Source organism: Plectropomus leopardus, chromosome 20 (assembly GCF_026936395.1).
Source record: "Plectropomus leopardus strain MGB_pleo_1.0 chromosome 20, ASM2693639v1, whole genome shotgun sequence".
In the NCBI taxonomy this organism is placed as follows: Eukaryota; Metazoa; Chordata; class Actinopteri; order Perciformes; family Serranidae; genus Plectropomus; species Plectropomus leopardus.
Genome location: NC_142195.1, coordinates 13,212,020 through 13,234,154, shown reverse-complemented (window position 1 = coordinate 13,234,154; position 22,135 = coordinate 13,212,020). Strand labels below are relative to the sequence as shown.

The 22,135-nt window shown below is 38.3% G+C and overlaps 1 protein-coding gene across 1 annotated transcript in view; it reads left to right on the top strand.

Annotated features, from left to right (window-relative positions):
* The window catches only part of rgs3a (regulator of G protein signaling 3a), a 165,497-nt gene that overhangs the window by 118,594 nt on the left and 24,768 nt on the right, over positions 1–22,135 (top strand). Inside the window, exon 18 of the mRNA XM_042509299.2 lies at positions 5,127–6,110. Within this exon, the coding sequence (XP_042365233.2) occupies positions 5,127–6,110 (984 nt within the window). The remainder of the gene's footprint in view (positions 1–5,126; positions 6,111–22,135) is intronic.

The window sequence follows — 22,135 nt, the reverse complement described above, 5'->3', positions numbered from 1 at the left end:
CCACTCTTCCTGCCTTTTAGTGCTTTTGTTTCCTTGCTTAATGAGGCAATGCAAGAGATTGTATTATGCTGAATAATTGATGGCTTTTTGCTGTACCTGAGCACACGTGTCATATGCTCGTAAATATACACATAAACACAAACATGTTGCCCACTAACTTCTGTCTATTCATTTATTTTTGAATTGGGCTTAAAGAGTGTTGGCAATGTGGTGAATGTCATAATTAGAAAATGCCTTGAAGGTGAACAAGTGTTTGCTCTTTTTATACTTTCAGATAAAATATGAGGAAAAGCACAAGGGTTTGTTTGTAGCGCAGTGATTTTGTGTGTTTTTGCGTGTGTGTTGACTGTAGAGAGTGTGAGAAGGAACAAGTGTATCTGACAGGACAGGTGGCTCCATTGTGTCTCAAGCTGTATCTTCAGCAATCAGTGCTTTATGCATGGAAGACAAGGAATGAGAGATGGGGGTCAGCGAAGTTGAGAAAAGGAAAAAGATAGACTGCCTGTGTTAACCCTATATTTAAGATACAATGGATAGACAGAAAAATACATTTTTATCCCATGATTTTTCAAAATACTTATGCATTTTGAGGAATGAAAAGTAAAATTTTTTCTCTGTTCTGACTGGACCAAAAGGACGGGCAGAATGGAATAAAGACAGAGGCTTTACTTACACTTCCCTGCCTAGATGCTTTTACGAAAGTGCATTTCATTCTAAAAATACCCATCACACCCAGTGCATCAGTAAAAAGCCCTGATGCCTTGGATGTAACACTCCTGTGAACCATTTAGATAGGATCACAGGGAGGTTAAGAGGGAGTTATGGAAAATAAGAGGTCTGGATCACCAAGGGGCAGTTGTATATACCCATAAACATCAAGACAAGTCAAGTTTATAATTATAGCCCTGAGTTACTGCTCTAGTCTCAAAGCGATTGATATTGGGAAAATGTTAAATGAAACCAACACCACTCAAAAACTATGCAAACAAAAGGTCTGATTAACCTCGGAGAGAAATGTATGACCAGAACAATAAGGCATCCTTAAAAATAGAATAGAACAGGTTGTCATTTTCTGTCCCGTATGTAGGGCAGATTTATGGTAGCAGCAGGTAAAACAAAGCAATCCTGACATCCCTCTCCTCAGCAACATCCTCCAGCTCCACCTGGGGGATCCCATGGTGATCCAAACCAGATAAGATATATAATCCAGACCAGATGCTGAAAACACCTGAGCTGGCTCCTTTTGATGCAAAGAAGCAGCAGTTCTTCGAGCTCCCTCTGGATGTTCAAGCTTTTTATAGTTACAGCTTTTAAGGTTACTACCCAACACTCTGACGATAGGTGTCGATTTGAATGTAGATCGACAGGTTAATTTAAAGCTGTGCCCTCAGGTCCAGCTTCCTCATCAGTAGTCCAGTTACTGCTGGTGTTGCACAAACCACCTGTAGACCTTGCATTCCATATATATTTCCTTTGCTTTGGGCATCAACTTACTCCCAACCTTAAGAGGAAAGTCCAACAGTTTTGTCAGAGAACCAAGGCTTCAGACTTATTTGGAGGCCCTGACCATCATCTTGACCGCTTCGCACTCGATGTAAACCACTATGGTGTGTTCTTGTAGGTTGTGGTCTAATGATGTAATCAGAACCACATCATCTGCAAAGAGCAGAGAGTTGATTCGGAGGTTCCCAAACCAGCCAATAACACAACAAGCACATATGAATTGGTCAGTATCATATATAGTGGCCGTAGTTTCATTGAGTGACAGTGTAAACAAAGAAAAGAAACTGGCTCAGAACAGAGCCTTGAGGTTTCCCACATCCCGTATTACAAATATATGAGGTCATATTGTTGCAGGAGACACAGTGACCTTAATTTCAGACATCTATGCCCTCTATACAGTCATATTGTATTCAGCAACTGCCTATATATATAAATGTATGTACAGGTCATAGATGACACCATTCAGTATAAATATAATCACAAACATCACTTGTGCCTCTAGTTCAGGAGCTACGCTAAAAAAGTAATATACACAGATATCTATTCTTGGCACATGCTCATGTACAGTAGTTATATGAGCTTAAATGTCAGACAGTATGGGCAACAATAGTTTATGCATTGTTTTTGAGTTGATCCTGTCTGAAAGTCTTGAAAAGCTATTTGCAGAGTTCATGAATACAGGTTGAAAGTTTAGAGGCGAGTACAACCAGGGCATCAGTATCTGGGGAGACTAATTTCAGCTGCAAAAGCACACAAACAGCTTGTGAAATATCATGAGAGCTGTCTGAAAGGAGGCAGCATTATCTCCAATTAGAGCAGAGCGTCTTGTGACTGCAGCTCGTCATCATGGGTTAACTCGACCAGCACAGTGAGGCCCTTCACAAGATTTGCTGCAAAGATTAAGAAGGTAGAATTGATTTGTAGACTAGGCTAGACTAGACTTTGATTTCACAAATAAACTCATAATTGCATTAAAAACATATTTTTGGTACGGCATTTTATTTGAATCAACTATGTTTGAGTGCATGTTCATGTCAAATATCCATGTTTAGATCCACTGTGTAAATGTACCATATATAACATTACACAACCCCCTGCCTGAATAACAATCATTCTGTTTGCTTCTAATCTCCTTAACAGTAGTTTTGTTAGCTAAAGGCAAAAAATGAAAGCATTTTTTGAGTCTCTGTTGTCATCTTTACAGTAAAATGCATTATATTTTTCACAGACTTCACTGACTAAACCTACTTGAGATATCAGCTTCACCTGCTGAACATGGTTTTTCTCTCCTTAAGAAAACACCATTACAGCCACTAATTTCACTTGTCTTCCTTGGTTAAACTGACTCCCATTCAAAAGTGCATGTTATTCAATTTATAGTCAGTAGTTCAGAACAGTTTTCACACAGGAATTTCAAGGTTTCTTTTTTTGTTTTTGGCTCACAAGCAACTTCCTGCGGTGAAACTCTAGCTGTGGTTGATTTTCAACCCACCTTAACCCATTTATGTTGTATCTAGTGTTTGAGCCGCTGCAGTCTCTGTTGAAAGTATTGTGTCTTCTGGTTTCTTCATGTTCTTCTCTGAACCACATTTACTCAAGCACAGCCATAGATGTTGAATAGCTACAGCATGTTGAAAAATATGTTTGTCAAAAATATGCTGGCATTAAAATCAACAAGTTTATACCTGACATCTATCTATCAATATACAGCCGATTGACCTCTTGAACCCTATTCATTTGACCTTTATTCAAAATGAGAAAAAGTTTTCTTCATCCACACTGTACAATTATGTCACTATACTCTGTAACTACTTGTTTTAAGTTATAATCATGCTTAACAGCAGTAACATTGTATCAATAGAAACACAAGTTTTGTGCTTAACTTTTTAAGTATTGCCGTAATTCAGATTTACATATTCAGCAACTTTGTGATCTTTAGTGAAATCTGAAACACAATTCAGTGGGTATGAAAGTTGTTGGCTGACACAAAATGCATTTGTAATGATCCACCCACTGAGAGCTCTGTGGGCCACAAGAGGTTTTAAAGCAGCATTTAAAAGCAGCAGATTTTGGGAAGGAGGTGATATACTATGGAGAGCTTGCTAAAAGCAGAGGGAGAGGGCAGACTGTGTGTGTGAGAGGGGGATATTGTGTATGGCCTTGGGAAGTGGTGGACTTAAATGTGTGTGAAAAGGAAAAGCTAAAGGAATTTATGTTGAAATGATAGGAAAACATCAGAAAAAACATGGGTGGGTGAACAGATGGGTGGCTAACATTTTGTAGCGGTAATTACACAAGGTTTGGTTTTTTTTTTTTATTCCACAGTCCCTAAGGGGACAGTGCCAGTTAGTTTGACTGAATCAGTGCAGCAGGCGAGCTATTGCAGCAGCAGTATATCAGAATATGAACTGGCAATAAACTTGTCTTATGAATAAAAATTAGTATTGGGAAAACTATTTGTTTTTTATCGATGTGGTAAACCACACATCTCACTCTATATCTATGATGCCTCATTGGGTCAGGATAGAAAGAGCAGCATGTCATAACTCTTATCCTGTCATTCACCTAATTTGACAGTATGCATGGTGTGCTCCGTGATGCCATGATTGTAGACTTTCCTGATCCAAGGGTGGTCAAAAGAGGCTGGGACATGCTCTTAGATCACAAGCCAGCTTGGAATATGATAAGCAATGTAACTGGAGCTGCACTGTTGGAGGGTTACAGCAGACAAAGCTGGAGATAAAGGGATGGTGTCTGCTCAAGTGCTCTTTGGGTGCTCTTTTAGTTGCGCTGGGCCAGACAAAACATTTAGGTAAACTCAAATAGATAGTGTCCGATATACAATAGAAAGTTCGTGTGTAGACAGCATTTGTTTATGGTCTTCTATTACAGACTTTTTGTTCTTTTATTGTTCAGTTTTCAATTTTATTTATAAAGCCCACTATCACAAATCACAATTTGCCTCAGAGGGCTTTACAGCATACGACATCCCTGTCCTTAGACCCTCACAGAGACTAAGGAAACATTCCCCAAAAAATACCCTATAATGGGGAAAATAATGGTAGAAACCCCAGGGATAGTGACTGAGGAGGGGTCCCTCTTCCAGGACAAACAGACGTGCAATAGATGTCGTAAAGAACAGTGCACCAGCTATTGAAATTCTCTGCAACTGTGAACCAGACTGTGTATGTGTTGTACCACAGTACTGTGACATAATTTGAAACTATGACTTTTCCACTTCTGACCTTTCTCCTGATCCAGGAAGTCTAACCCCAGCCCCTCCTGTCCTAGCTCGCAGGTCATGACAGACTTCATTGTCTTGCAGGGCTATCATCAGTTAATCTGACACTGTGACCTTCTCAACAGACATAAATGCCATCTAGTCCAATCCTGGCATTACCCTCTCTCACACCAGCATATAGTTTGACTGAGATATTTCAAAACCAATTCAGTGACTGCTGATTAATTAGTTTTGATAATGTGGTTTGCTCATGACAGTGAAGTAAATCCCCATCGTGCTCGCTTAAACCTGTTAGATTACTTTATCTAGACGGTGCATTAATTGTCCAAACCGTTTAGACTAACTGTTGTCTCTCTCTGTCTTTTTCTGTTCCCTTGTCTAGATGTTGGAGCCTAAGGTGGATTCCTCTCCCTGTGAGCTTGGCGGAGTAGGAGATCGAGGAGGTGTGTGCCTCCACCTTCCCCCACGCAACTCAGAAGGTGAGGAGAGCAGCCTGTATCCCTCCAGTCCGTCAGAGCCCCCAACCCTGGGCAGTCCTCACCCTTCAGACCCTCTCACCCCTTTGGATGAGATCTACATGCCTCTTGGGGGTCTGATGGGATCTGCCGAGAGACATAAGGTGCCTCCCACGCCACCTCCTTCCACCGAGGGCGAGGATTGGAAGAGTATGGAGGGGAACGAGATGGAGATCTGGAGAGAGGTGAATACTTTGGAGAGCAGAAGAGAGGAAGAAGAGGAGGATGGGGCCAGCAGAAAGAGTGCAGTGAGTGAAGGAGAAGAGAAGGAAGAAGGAGGAGGAGAAGAGGAGGGAGAAAGGAATGAAGAGGAGATGAACCTAAACCTTGTGGTGTCAAACACAGACGAGGACAATGCCTCAGAGCCGCCTGACACCAACGCTCCGCCCTCCTCATCCTCGTCCTCATTTGTCATCCCTGAGCTGCGCCTTGATCGCTCCTTTAGCGCAGATGCCCTCTCCTCACCCAACACTGACGAGGAAGAGTACGATGAAGATGAAGACGAGGAGTCTGAAGAGGAAGACGACGAAGACGACAGTGACGATGCCTACCTGCAGCGTAGTGACAGCAAGCGGCGCAGCATGGTGGAGGGTGCCACCTGTGAGAAGCACGGAGGAGGGGGGCTCAGCGTGCAGAATTCCCTCCGCAGGCGCACCCACAGTGAGGGGAGCCTCCTGCAAGACCCCCGCACGCCTTGCTTTACCTCTGACAATGCCATCAACTGCCTGGAGGCAGCAGCAGTGCATCACAAGGGTGGCTGGACACTCCCATCACCTAAAACCCTGAAGAAAGAGCTGACCAAGAATGGAGGCTCCATGCATCAGCTGTGTATGCTGTTCGCTGGGAGGAAGGTAAGCAGTGTCACACTGAAATAATAATAATAATGAGTCATGCAGGAATTAAGTTTTAGAAATACAAATATTAAAATGCACAGACAAACACACGCTAGTACTGGGATTTAGTCAATAACAGTGCTCAAATTATTTCAGTTTTTCTTGCATACTGACATAAATGTTGAATACTCTGTGCACATGTGTTTCCTAACTCTTGCATCAGCACTGTTAAAGATGATCCAACAGCTCAGCTCAGAAGTTTCACTTCACTGGTTTCTGTAAAAAGGGTGACATCAAGTGGTAAAGTAGAGCAAGTACACACGAGTACCACAGCCAGAGTGTCTCAGTCTTTCAAAAATAACATTTTTTGTCAAAAGAGCAGTTTTGAAACTAAGGTTGTTTACCAGGAAAAGGTACAAGGTAAACAGACAGACTGAATTTACAGTTTTTAGATATTAATTTATTGCACAATGGACATTGCTCCTTTCTTCCTCACTGGAGTTACATTGAACTGATTTGCATACAAGTGTCAAAACATTAGGGTTAATGGTGTTAAAATATTAACTGTACAACTAAAGGCTCTTACCCTCATTTGCATTTATATAAAGTTCCGCTGAAGTAGAACATAGCCAATCTTATAGCTCTACTAACTGTGCTTCCACTACACAGCACAATTACCTTGTAGTTCATGCACTCTTACATACTGATGCAATAAACAAGATGTCTCAAACCATGACACAAAATGAGACAAAGACACTATTACCACAAAAAAATCATACCAGTAGCATACTACTAACTATTCAGTCCTGCTTTCAAATTGCACATTTGTTCAACTTTTTTCTTTCTTTCTTTTTTTATTTCAAACATTAACACCTCTTTATGAGAAAGCATAAATAAATCAATGTTTACATACACACTTATGTCATTATGTACACACATTAGCATATATAGCGTGGTGTTTTGCATATTCCTACCACTGTGAGTTGTTTTAATGTAGCATCTGCTTAAGTACTTAAGCAAAAAGATTCATTTGTATTTTCACACATAAAGATGTTTTGTGTTAAGAGTGCGTCCTCATTTTGGGATGAAAGTATGGCAGTTTGCAATATAATTTTATGCCAGCAGTGATAAGAATCTGATGGAGTCAAAAGTAAAGGAGAATACAAAGTTGAATACATTCTTTCAATAATTGCAATAAGTTACCTTTCAATGCCAGTTTGGAAAGGATTTGTGCAGCGAGCCATTCATTTCAGTGCAGGTAGTAGTTGTTCTAGTTCTCCAACAGAGGGAAGCATGCATCACGACCTGTCAGCCCAGCAGCCTCACATACTGTATGTCTGCATAATATATTTTCTCACTACATGTTAGCCAAGGTTGAGTTATGACCAAAAACTGATAAATCTCAGTGTGTCTCTCTTACTGACTTTGATGTAATGTGTTTTACAATTTATCCTGAACTTTTACACTTAAATTGGAACACAGTCAAGTCATAATCTCTGCCCTGATTTCTCCCCACAAAACTATTTATAGTAGTTTGAACTGTACACCTGCGCACTTAAGACCATTTCTCAAAGAGGAGTACAGAAAAAGAGAGAAAATAGAAATGACAGTTATATCAGAGCTCCCCAGAAAAACCCATCGACCTGAAGATACACAAATGCCAGAGGTGATCAAGTGCTCACTCTGTCATTGTAGAATATCAGAAGCACTGCTCCGTTTTATCTGTCTCTCCTTCCACAAGTCTGTCAGCACACTCGGTAGCCTTAAATGGCAGTTTGTGTGAGCTGTGCGGAGGAGGAATGCAGCAGACAGGGCTGGAGCCTATTGGTCTTGGCAGTTTCAAGGGTAATTTTACTACCTATTGGCGTCATGGACACTGTTCCTTTGCGGCTTGTGTTTCCATTATTTAAAATGATCTGTCAACCCCCCCTCATTCATAAATCTTGTGTCATCTCCAGGTGCAGAATGTGAGCATGTGTGTTTATGTGAGTGTGCGCGCATGTGTGCCTAACCTCTGACTTCATTTCATAACATCTTCAAAGTTTTCAAAGCTTGCTGGTGCTCATTATGTGTATTAAAAGAAAATAAAAGTAAAGGTTAAATGATAATTAATTGCAAATTAGTTCATGTGCATTTTTAAAATATGGCTTTATAACTTATGATGCAATTTCAAATAATTTTATTTAGATTATAATACATTTTATCCAGTCATAAGTTAAATAATATTTGATATCAACAGCAACGAGTAAGCCTTAGTTTCCCTGTTACTTTTAACACACTATATTTTTGATCAGATTTCTAGAAACAATTGAATGTAAGCTAACGTTTTTTTCATGTATCTAAAATGCACATACAGCGGTTTGTATTTCTAACAAATTTGCACCCCACAATTGGCATTGTCACGTGTACTTAACATAATGTTATGTGCTTAATGTTAAGTTACACTAGGTTTAGGAAAAGTAAAAGGTTGACAATGTACTTTAAAATAACTCAAGTTCAAATGGTTTTACATACGATACAAATACCAGCCTCCGGGTGGAAAGTCCTGTGTTTGTTTATATCCATCACCCCAGCCTCCTTATTCGGACTTTCACTCTCCCGTCTTTACTCTCATCAGCGCATTGGTCACATGATCGAATATTATAGTCTTATTAGTTATATAATTCTATATTTTATGTATGATATATATTTTAATTTCTGGTGCATTACTTTTCATAACTATATGTAGGAATGGTGCATGAGAACAGTGACCGCCAGACTGTTTTTGTTTTTCAAAGTTACACAGTGCTGTAAGTGTGCTACATATAGTATATGTGCATTACAAAGAGAGAGAAGAAGTGAAACGGAGGACACGCAGTGTGAATCTACCGTCTCTCGTTTCATCATGTGAAGGCCCTGCCTACCACCTTTTCCTTCTCTTTCTCACAGTCACCCCTCTTCTCTCTTGCCAGGCAATGTTTACCTGCCCTTAAACAAGCACTGACTCTGGTCCTGTCTTTTTTTCCGCTCTGCACTTTTTCCTCTCACTTGATGTCTTTAGTGGCCTATCGTTGATGCAAGGAGAGCCAGAGACAGACAGAAAGCAGGTCTGCAGAAATAAAGTCAAGTTTGTTTGACTGAGAGATCTTTCTTGACTACCGCTTAAAAGAAACTGTTATTCTTGCCTGCTAAATCAAACCTGGTTTATACTATATATGCCACTTTAAAAAAAGTCATAAAGTGATTCCTGAAGCAAAACTAAACTTTTTTTTCAACAAATGAATGCAAAACATATAGTAGAATGACAAAAATGACTTTTTTCATGTATTAGGACATATATTGTTCCCTTTTTTGCCGCTTCAAGTCCTAAACAATTTGTGTTTTTAAAAGCAAAACCTTACGTTAATATCTTTTAAAGTCATTACTTTTAAAGGTAACTTTGTGGTAAATGTATTGTGAAAACATGTAAAATCTTAACGCGGAAGCGGAAAAAAATAGAACAATATATTTCCTAATACATGAAAATATAGTCTTATGGAACAGGCAAAGTTATCAGTTTACACAGGAAACTGTTCTGTTAGTCAGATTTGATGAGACCCAGTTACTGATGCTGACAGTTTCTCTCTCCAGTTGGTGAACAAACACAAAGCACTGCACTGACATTCAGCAGAATATCATTGGCCTCCTTGTTGAGGATGGTTTCAAATGTGTTTTTAATGGCCTGTGTAAAACCTCCTCGAAATGACGTAGCCAAATATTGAGACCATCATTGATTAAAGGAAATGTGAGCTGTGAGAGCCACGGCTGGATTATAAGGTCAACAAAGAATGGTTTGCTTTTATAGGCACCATAAAAGCATCATTGAAACATTTTAGTGGTAAAACAACAAAAATGGAAATTTAAAGGAATCCAAAGATGTATTTTTATTTTTTTAATTTTTTCTGCTGATCTGTTTTACCATTTGTTGCCTCTTTGGAACACCAGAGTCTGAAAAATCCTAATTCCCATCACAAGGCGATGAGAGGCATGCAGCAAATAGCTATATAAGCCTAAACCACTGAATGTTTTTTCCAATCAGACCATTAAATAAAACTCTCATCTTGCTGCCCAAACCCTCAAATCCTCCCTCTCTTCACAGACACCACACTATCCATCATCCTGTTTCAGTTTGTGAATGTGTTGCGTTCACACAGACGTAGTTGCAACAGACACGTGTGGATCTGACCCATTTTGGCTCAAGCAGACCAAACATTTTGTTTATGGGGTCCTGATGTTTGTTTGAAATCTGGATAAATATCGGCCGTCTTTACAGACGTCGGGGGGGAAACAATTTTAATGTGTTTACTGGTTGTGTGATGGCTTACATTCCTACGTTGTGTCAAGGATACACAGGGGTGCAGAGTACAAAATGAAAATAGGTTAGCATACATTCGTAGTTAAAAACAGGTGTGCTAACGGGTTGTGCTGCCAGTACACACACACACACACACACACACACACACACACACACACACACACACGTACAAATTCTCAGAAACATAAATAGAGATGGTATGTTGCAATGAACACCTACAGGTTGAAACAGAATGGATGAAAAAACTTCCAGCCAGGTGACCAACTTTACCACCACAGTACCTAAAATATAGCTTGTCAAGTGCAATTAGCCCCATAAAAAGTACTCAAGTAAAAGTGAAAATTACAATTTGAGAAACCTCCTCAAGAAAAACTACAAAAGTACCTGGTTAATAAATAACTTAAAGAACAAGCTGCTTTCCAGTTTGATGTTTTAGGGTGTTTAGGCCTGTGCAAATCAATGGAGAAAAATAATATGCAACTTACTTAAATGTACTTGTAGAGGTAAGAAGTGGAATTTTTTGAAAGCAGAGAATTTACTGTTTTTCGGGAGGGACAGCAAGCTCGACTTCATCTCTAAGATTTTGGAATAAAAAATGTGTACAAATGTGGCCAAGGATTGTCGCTGGAAGCTGTTTTGGTTTTGCTACGTCATCGTATTGTTTTCCAAAGACAGGTGGTGCCTCTTTTCTTCCGAGTAGCTGGCAATCTGCAGTCAAGATTATCTTCGCATGATATCTCTTCCTTGCGCTGAATCCCAGTATTTAGAGCAGACTAGTTGCATCAAAGTAATAAATGACAAATGTAGTGAAATAAAATGTAGATTATTTGATCAAGAATATACTAGAGTAAAGAATAGAATTACATTTTATATTCAGTAGAGAGTCTTTAGTTATGGACAAAACAATGCCCTTTCAAGACAAATGAAATGACACAGAACTGTTAATCAGATATAACAACATTTTCTTCTATCCTTTATCATTTTTACATCATCACTTTGTCCTTTTCTATCATACTTTGTAGATGTAAAATTGTAGCTCACATAGTTTATTAATATGGTTACTGTATATTGAACAGTGGCAACAAGAGGTAAAGTCTCTTGTTTGGCTTGAACAACATTAACTCATGCCAGCAGTTTTCATTTAATGCTGGTGCACTCTGCACACAATCAGCCCATCTATTAGTTCTGTCTGAAACAAACCTGTAGGCTACTGCCCAACTAAATTAATGTTCCACAGTAAATTAAACATTGCTGCTTTAGCTTGGTCATAAAAAACGAGTGAAGAAAATGATTCAGGTCACTGTCAGAACTAAAGAAAGCACAGTATTTTATGCTGTAGGCTGAACACTACAGGGTAATCTCACACTAGGCAAACAGTACACGAAGCTCCATCACATCGAACAGACTCACCTTTGTCCTCAGGGCTAAATCCAAAATAGCAAATCGATTCGTAAACATGTAAGAATCAGAAAATAGGAAGGACACGTAAACAAACAGTATGTTGTCAGATGTGTACAAATATTTGGTTTTGACTGACCTGTGTAACGGTTTTTGTAAAATACAAAAAAAAGAAGTGAATTCTATGCACTATAATAGACTTCAATTAGAAAAGCAGCAATAACAGTGCAGTAAGGTGTACTACATTATAAAGATATGTTTAAGAGCCACATATATACATTGTGTAAAGCACACCAAAATAAGTTTGCAACAACATGTTTGTAATACTGTGCCGTCAGAGTATAGTGTGTCTTCAATTTCCAGGATAAACTGTTACAGGAACCTAAACATGCTATTTCAGGCCAACATAGAAAAAATGAGTAAACATAGTGTACTCTTCAAGTCCTAGTTAAGTACCTCGGCACCATGTTTGTGCACTCAGACAATCTGCCAAGACAAAGCTATTACCGCTGGCTTCTCATCATTCCCCGGGCCCTAATGTGCATGCTCCTTATCATTACCTAACCTTAGCTCAAAGGTTATACGATGAAAGTACACAGCGCTTGTTGATATCAAGACTGTGATGCACATGGGTCAGCATGCATGACCAGAGCTAATAATAGTATGTTTTTTTACTAAATGAACTGCGTAAGCGGTTGGTGGAAACAATTTAAAAATACCATGACCGTTTCTTCAAGTGTTGTTTTGTCCAAATATGAAATAAAATAGATTCCACAGGTAATTTTCGGACCAAGACTTGCATCAGGATCAGCACGTAATCTTAGACTTCACTGTGACACATTGAATTTATAGAATTGTGGATAAACAAGAGGGTTTTCTTTTATTTGGCTGCTCAGTGAATGACTTCAAAAGGACAAAAGGTCTCCAGGGTTGAAACCCATGTGAGATTCATCCAGGCTGAATTTGTCCAGTGAAATGCTAAATGAGTAACGTGTAAATATTTACTGAGCAAACTGAACAAGCCTCCAGGACAGTCAACAGAGTGTCCAGTCATTCAAGTATCCGCTGACAAAAAAGCAAAGGAACTGAATGTGATGTTTTTTAGTTTGTGGTGTTTTACCTCACAATTGACAATAAAATGTCAATGACTATACTTGCAAAAGTACACCTTTATGATTGAAGGCAATATATGAGATTACCCCAGCAGGTTGCATAAGACTTGAAAGACTGTCTGTGCAGTAGAGAAATACTAAATACATTCTCATCTTTGCACCACTGACAGATACATATATAACTGAGTCTTTTGCAAGTTGTGTTGCCAGACGTAAATAATATACATAACATAACCACTCACAACCAAATGGTCCTCTGAGATTCTCTTTCCATTATACCACCCTCTCCAGTCTGGTTATTTACAGCCTGGGCTTATATAGCCTTGCCACATTAGGCCAGTTATGGTACTTTTAAATCACACACACATACACATGCCCACTGTAGTTTTTGTGTTATATAGGTATTATGAGATAAATCAAAGAAATTCAACCTTTGCTAAGGCTAGCCATCCTTTAACACTGCTGCTATGGCTGTCAAGCTTTAAAATGTAGTGAGGCACATATGCAGTTTGATTTAACATACAGGCCTATAAAAGCAGGCTTCTAATTTCTTGTTGCCAATGTTGATTTTCTTGGCTAAAATATCAAAGGTTGCCTAAGTAATGATAGTTAGCCAGTATTAGCCATTTGCTCATTAGCTTACACCATTAATTGGTGTGAAACTTGAACTTGAGCAGACTTTTTAATGTTTAACAGGCAAAAAGACCTGGAGATGAAGGAACAGCATTATTCTTGCATTGTGGGTTGTGAGTCCAGGTATTGTAGTGCAAAAGTATAAATACAAAAGTAACAGAGAATGTAAAGGTGGCGTCACGCTTTATTCATTTCTTTCGACAGGGTGCCATCTTGCGAGGATCATGCCGTTTTGCCTGTGCCTCTTACTGCAACATTTTTGATCAAACGAATCATAATCCACAATATTCCTGTTCATCTCATTTTAGGACTGAGCGAAAACACTCTTGTAATGGAGATAACAGAGTGCGATTCTCATAAGATGGCACCCCCATCCTACACGGCATGACGCACCTCTTTACTAATTGCTATAACATAGCCAAGTTTGGATGCTTACTATAAATTAACACACTTGGAGTAAAAAACAAATGCGATACATATGAGTTATTGTTTCAGTTTTACAATAGAAAAATATTTGAGAATAAGGACTAACTGTTCATGAGTTTTGGCAGGAGATAAAAACAAAGACAAGGACAGAGCATCTTAGCCATAACACTGATAATGTAGCATCCAGGACCACCTTCTATACGTTGGGTAATCCAGTCCTTAACAGGGGTTTTTCTAGTATAATCTATAATCCAACAATATTATTCAGCTAGTTTATAATATTCTCATTGGCTTTGGAAATAAAAAAACAGGCAACTGCTTATATTACAGCAGATAAACACACTGTTTAGTACATTCCTTACACTTTTGCCTTTTTGGTTTTAGAGAGTCTACGAAAAACTCTTTGGATAGAAAGTATTGCTCTTACTAGAGCTCCATGAACAGTGCTTCAGTGTGAGGTGAAATCCAAATCTTGACATTCCTGTTGTGCCTAGTTATGGTTCATTGCCAGTTGAGCAACTGTGATAACAAATAAGAGTCTTCTGGGAAGCGATCCCGATTTTTTTCCCCGTTATTTCATTGTGACTTTGACTGTCAAATGTTTAACATCTGCTTCTTACATTTTTTTCTACCCTGCCAAACCGATGAAGTTAAATGTTTCACTTGAATTCTAAGATATTTAATACGTGTGCACAAATGACTCCTATTGATGGATGAATGGTTACTAACAATTGTGGAATCTTTTCGTTGCTTTATTTTTGTAGTCTTTACATTTAAATGAGATTAGGTTGATTTAAAATTGTATGAAACACATTAACCCTTTAATGTGGAACAACACACGTCTGTTTTCTTGTGCTGCATTTAGACACCCTTCACATGCATTTAAATCCTGAAATTGGAAAAATTGGTTTGATTTCTTTTAAAAGCATTCCTGAAACTTGTCGAGAGAGATTTTATTTTTAAAAAACCAAAGAAAAATATAAAAATATACAATATATAATATATATATCTAGAATATTATATAACAATAATAATAATAATAGTTATTATTCTAATCATTAATTATACAGTTGCATCTGTATAGTTAGCTGTTATTTTGTTTTGTTTTGCTTTTTTAATCTTTTTTTTTTATTTAATCTTTTTCTTTTCTTTTTTTTTTGCTAAGTTTTCAGGTAATATTCTTGTAACTTCTTCCCATGTTTTTGAGAGAAATCAAGCCAATTAGCTCAGCTTTCAAACAGTTAAAAAGGGAATCAAACTAATGACATCTTTCATTGTACATCTTAAAGAAACATTGAACCATAGTTTAATTTAAGGTTTAAAACTAAAAGTGCTCTATCAGTTTGTACGTCAGAACCCCTGCAGGATCATTTAACATCATTTCCAAGAACAAAATGATACACTTATACTGCTTTTCCCCTGAAATGAAATCTGTTTGTCTGAGCGTGCATAGTTACTCCTTGTGAGCTCATGAGAGTTCCAAGCCTCCCACGCTAATCCGTCTTTGCCAGAGAAACTCCCACATGACCCAAAACTCAGCCTATATACCTGGATCCTTTTCTCTGCACTGCTACTGAAACACTCAGAAGACTCCACTTGGAATTATACTGTTTTTATAAACCCCAAAACAAACAAGCTAGCATTCCCCTTGATTATTATTAGTTGCTTAATGAGCTACCTGGATAGTTACTGCTTTGATCCGTGTGTTAAGAAGTGTGGGAACAGGCTGTTACCATCCGTTAGCTCTGATATTCCTGTAATACAATGAGAGTAAGGGAAATAAAGTTTCCTTTGATTCTCAGAAAATATTTGTTCCTTGTTGTTTCTAATTTGAAGAGAGGAACAAAAGCAAAAGTCAAACATGTGACATGAATGTCAGCACGCAGCGGTCTCTGGCTCAATACTTGTAACTCTATCCTCATGACGACAGTTTACTTTAATGTGTGACACTTGCTAACAGCACTGACATTTAAAAATTAGTGACAAGGCAACAGCAGGGGGAACTGTTCCTTGTGCATGATACACATGGAGGAGGACAGTTTAACATAAATACAAAACAGCTTGCCAAAGTGGAAATGGCAACACTGGGCATTGTTTCAGTTAGTCTCAGTTTGTTTAACTAAGCAAATTGAGATGAGGACAATGAACATGAATGATCCAACAATGGAAAGACACATCGCATGAAGTGTAGGATTATACAGTAACCCGTTTAGGGGAATATCAGGCAGTTCATTTTGCTAATAACATTTCCTCAGTGATTAATTAAAATGATTTGATTAAAATGCTGTTCACAGCATTGATGATGTCTTTCTTTTATAAGACGTGATGGCCTGATGTCACAGCGCTCACTTACGGGACTTTATTTCAGCAGACGTGCTGTCTGCCCACCTTAGTGCCCCACAGTGAATGCCGTTAGGTCAAGAAGTGGCAGGAGTTTGGATGTTGTCACTGGAACAACAAAGCCCTCTCCTGACGTTCAGCTAATCCAAGAGAGGATCCAGAAGGCCCCCTGTTTCATAGCTGCGTCTTGCCTTTGTTTAAATGGAGGTGTTTACAGCGCTTGTTGCCATAGCAGTATCTTGCCTGGATTGGGAATCAGTTACATAAATGCTCATACATGGTTTCTTGCATGTGCGTATACACATGCACAAAACTCGCTTACACAAACGCACACAAAGCCACACTCAGCAGTCTGCAAATGTTCAAAGATACTGAGTGAAGTTGACCTGACCTGAAAATAGATTGGTAGACTTTACTCCATACTACATACATAAATAATTATAATAAATACCACCTCAAAGGGATAAAGAAGACAGTGAGAGACAAGCAACACTTAGTGTAGTGGAAACTGTGTCAACCATATTAATGTTTTGTGGTTAGAGTGGAGAGTGTTCATGCGGTTAGATGTAAAGATCCAGGTTCAATTACAAACCTACACCAAGGCTAATTCTACTCTGACTTTTGATTATATTAGTGTCTCAAAAGGTGGTGTGCAAACCCCTTTGGAATACTGCAGGGGGTATGTGATTCATTTTTTTACTGATGGTGCAGTGCTGGATTGTATCTTTTTATAAAGGTTTTTTTGTTGAACCATGAATGTTTGTGATAGTCAGAAGGTACTTGCCTGAAAAAATTTCAAAGAGGGTACAATAATGGTTGAAGTCTGAGAGTCACTGGATTGTAAGGTACAAGGTCGATTAATTTGTCATTTTTTAAATTATAATAATATTAGAAATAATAAAAGATAAAACATTCGATAATAGTCCAATTAAAACATGGCCAAAGCCCTTAATTCACCTGAAACAAATCACCTAACTGTAACCCACACCTTTATGGAGTTATATCACGGCTAAAACATACATATGCAGAAACACAGAAAGAGACTTTCCCTGCATTCTTAATGTCTCCTTTGCTCAAATAACTGATCCTGCAAACAGACACACTATTGGACCTGCTCCTTTAATGCCTGGCCCAAAATCTGCGCAATCTTCTGAAGATATTACAATAGACACTCATGCTGAAAACTTGATTTTAAAAAAAAAGTCAGAGCAGTGTGTATAAATACCTTCAGCACCCCAAATCAGCTCTCACACCCATAAATGTACTCTACCATTTTAGGAAGCCATTTTTGACTTGTTTAGTGAGTGTAGGACACAACTTTTTGTGGGAGTCCTCATGTGTTCTGTCTCCGGAGTAAAAATTGTACATACAGTCAGATAACAAGAACGCTGTGTTCTTCATCCTCATGCCAGTTTTTTGTTCCACATGGGCTCTTAACCCTGGCTAAGTTAGAATTTTAGAGACACGCAACTGTGTAGCAGTACACGCAGGAACAGGACACACACAATCACTCACACTCTCCAGGAGGCAGGAGTCAGGGTGAACAATGCTGGTGGGATGATGGGAGCACACATGCTGTCCTCACAGGATGGGAACAGGGTCAAGGGAACAATCAGCCCTGGAGGTAGAGATAGGTAATTCAGAGTTCACTGCTTGATGTTAGAATAAGGCGTGCGTAATGAAACAAAACACTTGGTTGTGTTGTAAAGCAGTCACCTAAGGGCCCCAGAATAATTAACTATTAATTTATTTACCCATTTATGGCTTAATAACAGTACCAGGGCAGATCGTCTGCATATGTACTGTGTAAAATATGTTAAATTAGGTGTTTGGCTCTAGTCTGATTAAATTATCTTCAAAATCAAACTTGAAGGCAATTTATGGTATTTGATACATTGTGAACTAGTGAACCTCCCATGTTTTTGTTTGGGACATTTTGTTCACTGAACAAGTAATAATACTCAAGCACACACAATCTGTTTGCTCTGTTTTTGTCAGAAAGCTGGAACAGTGAACCATAAATTGTAAAAGTACACCAGGACCTTGACTTTTTGTTGAAAAGTTTTGTGTTTACTTTCTTTTTTTCACAATAGACACAATAATTGCTTTTATTTCTGGTTAGAGTGTGGAGTTTCTCTGTAGAAGACCATGACAATAACTGTAGCAGTTCATGATTTCTAACCACTGGTCTCCATAATTTGCTTTCAGTCTTCTTTGTCTTTATGCATCACTTTACTTTTTAATGGGTTATTTTAACATAAAAATGATCAATGCAATGACAACAAAATGTACCTTTTTAAAGATGTCAAGGCTAATGGTTTTGCATTATATAACACATTCAGTGAGGCTTGTGGTTTGGACTCCAGCTTCACACACCAAAAAATACAGGGAGCAGATGCTTTAATCTCCTTTATCACTCCACAAATAGAGGCCAGCAGTTAAGTCAGTTATTCCATGACTGCAGTGTGTTGTTTACTTCTACTGCAAGGTGAAGCCCGACCTTTAGATGAACATGTGTGTGGCCGATATCATTCCCCGGCTGCCACGGTCGCGTTCCCATTCACAGCATTCCTCTCTCCCTAGAATGCCATACATTTCATCCTGACAACCTGCTTTCCAAGAAATCCTTTTCCTTGCTGCACACCAGCTTTTTATTTGGGCTGTAAATAGAATTCCTGCATTGAATAATTGTCCATTAAGTAGCACCTGCACCTCATAACACCATCACACTTTAAGTAGATATTACAGCTATGTTTCTAAAGGTGTTACCACGTAGCGCTCAGGGCCACATAGCTGTTAGTGGGGACTGAATGGGAGTGAAATTTTATAGAGGACTGGCAACCAGCCCTGTGTTGCGACTTCAAGATGGTGTGACATTGTGATGGACGTCACTGACATGAATGTTCAAAGACAGTACAGCAATTAAGCATGAGGAATGCATCTGCATATATGCATTGACCATTCTGCACATGGACATAACTTCCCCCTTGTAAAATGCAAATTAGAATACCAGGAATGCTATTATATTATTATGTCATTTAACAATTGCATATTATAAAAAAATGAACACCCATATGGCCTCTGTACATAGAAAATACCATAATCACCACAGCATGTATTTTTATTTGTATTTATTCATTTTGCACAGTTTAAAACATACAGAGAAAAAAAAAAAAACAAGAAATCCAGTTAATATACAGTGCATGGAGAGGCAAAAAACGCAAAGGGCTTATTTAAAGCCTCCACCTAAAAAGCTTTATTTTCTAAATTATTAAAAACTTAAAATACAGGAAGAACACAAACATAATACTAATGATGCCAAACAAAAATAATAACAACAATAACAACAATAATTAAGCATATGGTATAGTATGTATATGTGTCTATGTAACTTTGTAAGCTTATTTTATCCAACTGGACCATTGTAATAGCTATTAATCATAAGACAGAGACACAATACAGAATTTTTGCTGTTAAATCTGGTAGGGAGATAAATGAAGATATAGGGAGCTTGTGTGGATTACAACTGCATGGGTTGTGTGAGAGTTTGTAAACAAATATTTTGACATAGTTTTGTTGTTGTTAAATGCTGTTTTTGAATTCTCCGCCCAACATGGAGGCATGCAAGTAATTGGCTGAGTAATAAATTTACAGTTGATCATTTTGTACGTATTCATTCAAGCTACTGAAAAGAATGACATATTAATTCATTATATAATTAAAGTAGCCAGTGATGCATAATAAGAAAATATATATTCCTGATTTGTACCATTGTGGCTGCAGCCAATTGGGAATCATTGGCCCTCTGGTGCTCCTGATGGCTGGTCTGTGCATAACTGCCAGCTTTGGAAAGAACTGGGAGGCTGCGGCCTTAAAAATTCCAGGCAGAAAGGTCATCTGCTGGTCAGAAATGTCAATAACACTTTAAAAGATAGCACCAGTTCCAGGACTGAGTAACCTGACAGCTTTTCAGAGCAGCTCAGAGAAGTGACGCTGTACAAGAGCATTGTTCATTAACATCCTGTGACATGGGAAGTACTTACGCAGGAAGCAGCCATCTCCTGAGCAGTGCTGAATAACAGGAGGCAGAGGAAAGTCAGATCAAGTACAAAACACACACACATACTGCTCTTTCTCTCTCTCTTTCTCTCTCTCTGTTAAAATCGCATACACACACAGACACGCACACACGCACAAGTGTGCAGACAATGCACCTTTTGTATCTGCTTTCATTATGAAGTTTAAGTAGGAATGAGTCAGTATCCTGTCTGAGGGTCACTGAGTTTATTTTCAGATATTACTGAATATTTTGGTTTTGCCATTGTGCAGTATGTGTGTACTTTGTGTGTAAGAAGCTGCCATCCAAATACACAAGCTGAAACAACCTCACAGAAACACACACACACACACACACACACACACACACACACAGAAACAATCATACTCTCTTGGCTGCAATCGCAAGTTTATTTTACCCCAAAATTTCCTTTTATTTGCAAAGGAAGTTGGAATGATGTTTCCTGTGATATGAATTGAAACAATGAAAAACAAAACATGGCATTAAAGCAGTTATGTAATTTCAGATCAAAGACAATTATGAAGGCAAAAGACATCGTGGAAGTTTTCTCAAGCTGTGTTAAAACAAAGAATTGTGAGGAAAAACAGTCAAAGTATATCTTATTGTGTGACATCTTTATGAATGCATTTTGAGATCCGCATGAGAACTTCAGTGGACATCAGCTACATATATGGATTCAATCACTTGATAATCATTGAAACTCCCCTACTGAGCTCAACATTTGGTTTTCTGATCTTTCTCTCACATTTCTTTGCTTAAACATCAGTTTGGGCCTTTATTAAATCTGTTCCCTCTGTATCTAGTTGTATTTTCTGGCTCTTACAAAGGCCCCATTGTTGTGTTTATGCCCTTTGGAGAGAGAAAGACACCGATCTTCTGTCTTTTGTCTACTTTTTATTTTTTGTTTTTTACTTTTTCCAAATCTCTCTCTACGAGGAAGTGCAGACACTTATCAAAAACAAGATTATCAGCATACAAGCAAGCTGTGTCCAGTTATATGCTTGTTTTACCAACATCGGTTATGCAAAAGGTTTGTTATTAAGCTCCAACACAGAAACAACTGGCATGATAAAAAAAAAAAAATGCAAGTAAATTAGTATTAGAAATGTTTTTGCCCAGATAAAGGAACCAGAATAGCTTTGGAATTTTAATATAATTTTATAATTGCATGATAAATTTCCTTATTTCTGGAGTCATGTGTTTTTTATTTGGGCATCGCACTCCCACAGGACCTCTTTCCATCAAGGATCTCAGAGTCCCTCCTGGGAAGTAAATTGGGACTAAATATACTTCACTTTACTTCCTCAGAGTGCATCTGTACTATAAAGGTCTTTACACACTGGGGGCATGTTTTGGGCGATTATTTGCACTTTAATATTTTTTTCAAACTGTTGTTTTTGCCATGTGCACCTTTATGCAGAACATAAGATTAAGATTGATAGTCTAATCTAAATTGAAGTGAACTATATTAAATCACCATGTGTTTTCAATGCAACCATCATGCACTTTTTTTTCTATTGTTTAATTTAAATGATTCTCACTCTGTCATTGGTCCTTCTCATGGCTTCGATGCACCTCTGCTTTGTGTGTCACATAATGTGGCCACAACATGAAAGATTATTCTCTCATGACCAATTTCTAAAGTGATAAAAGCAAAAGCAAATGCAGTCACAGTTCTGTCTCAAATCGTCACTGTTGCAGCTGCACTTTCTTGCTGCTGTAT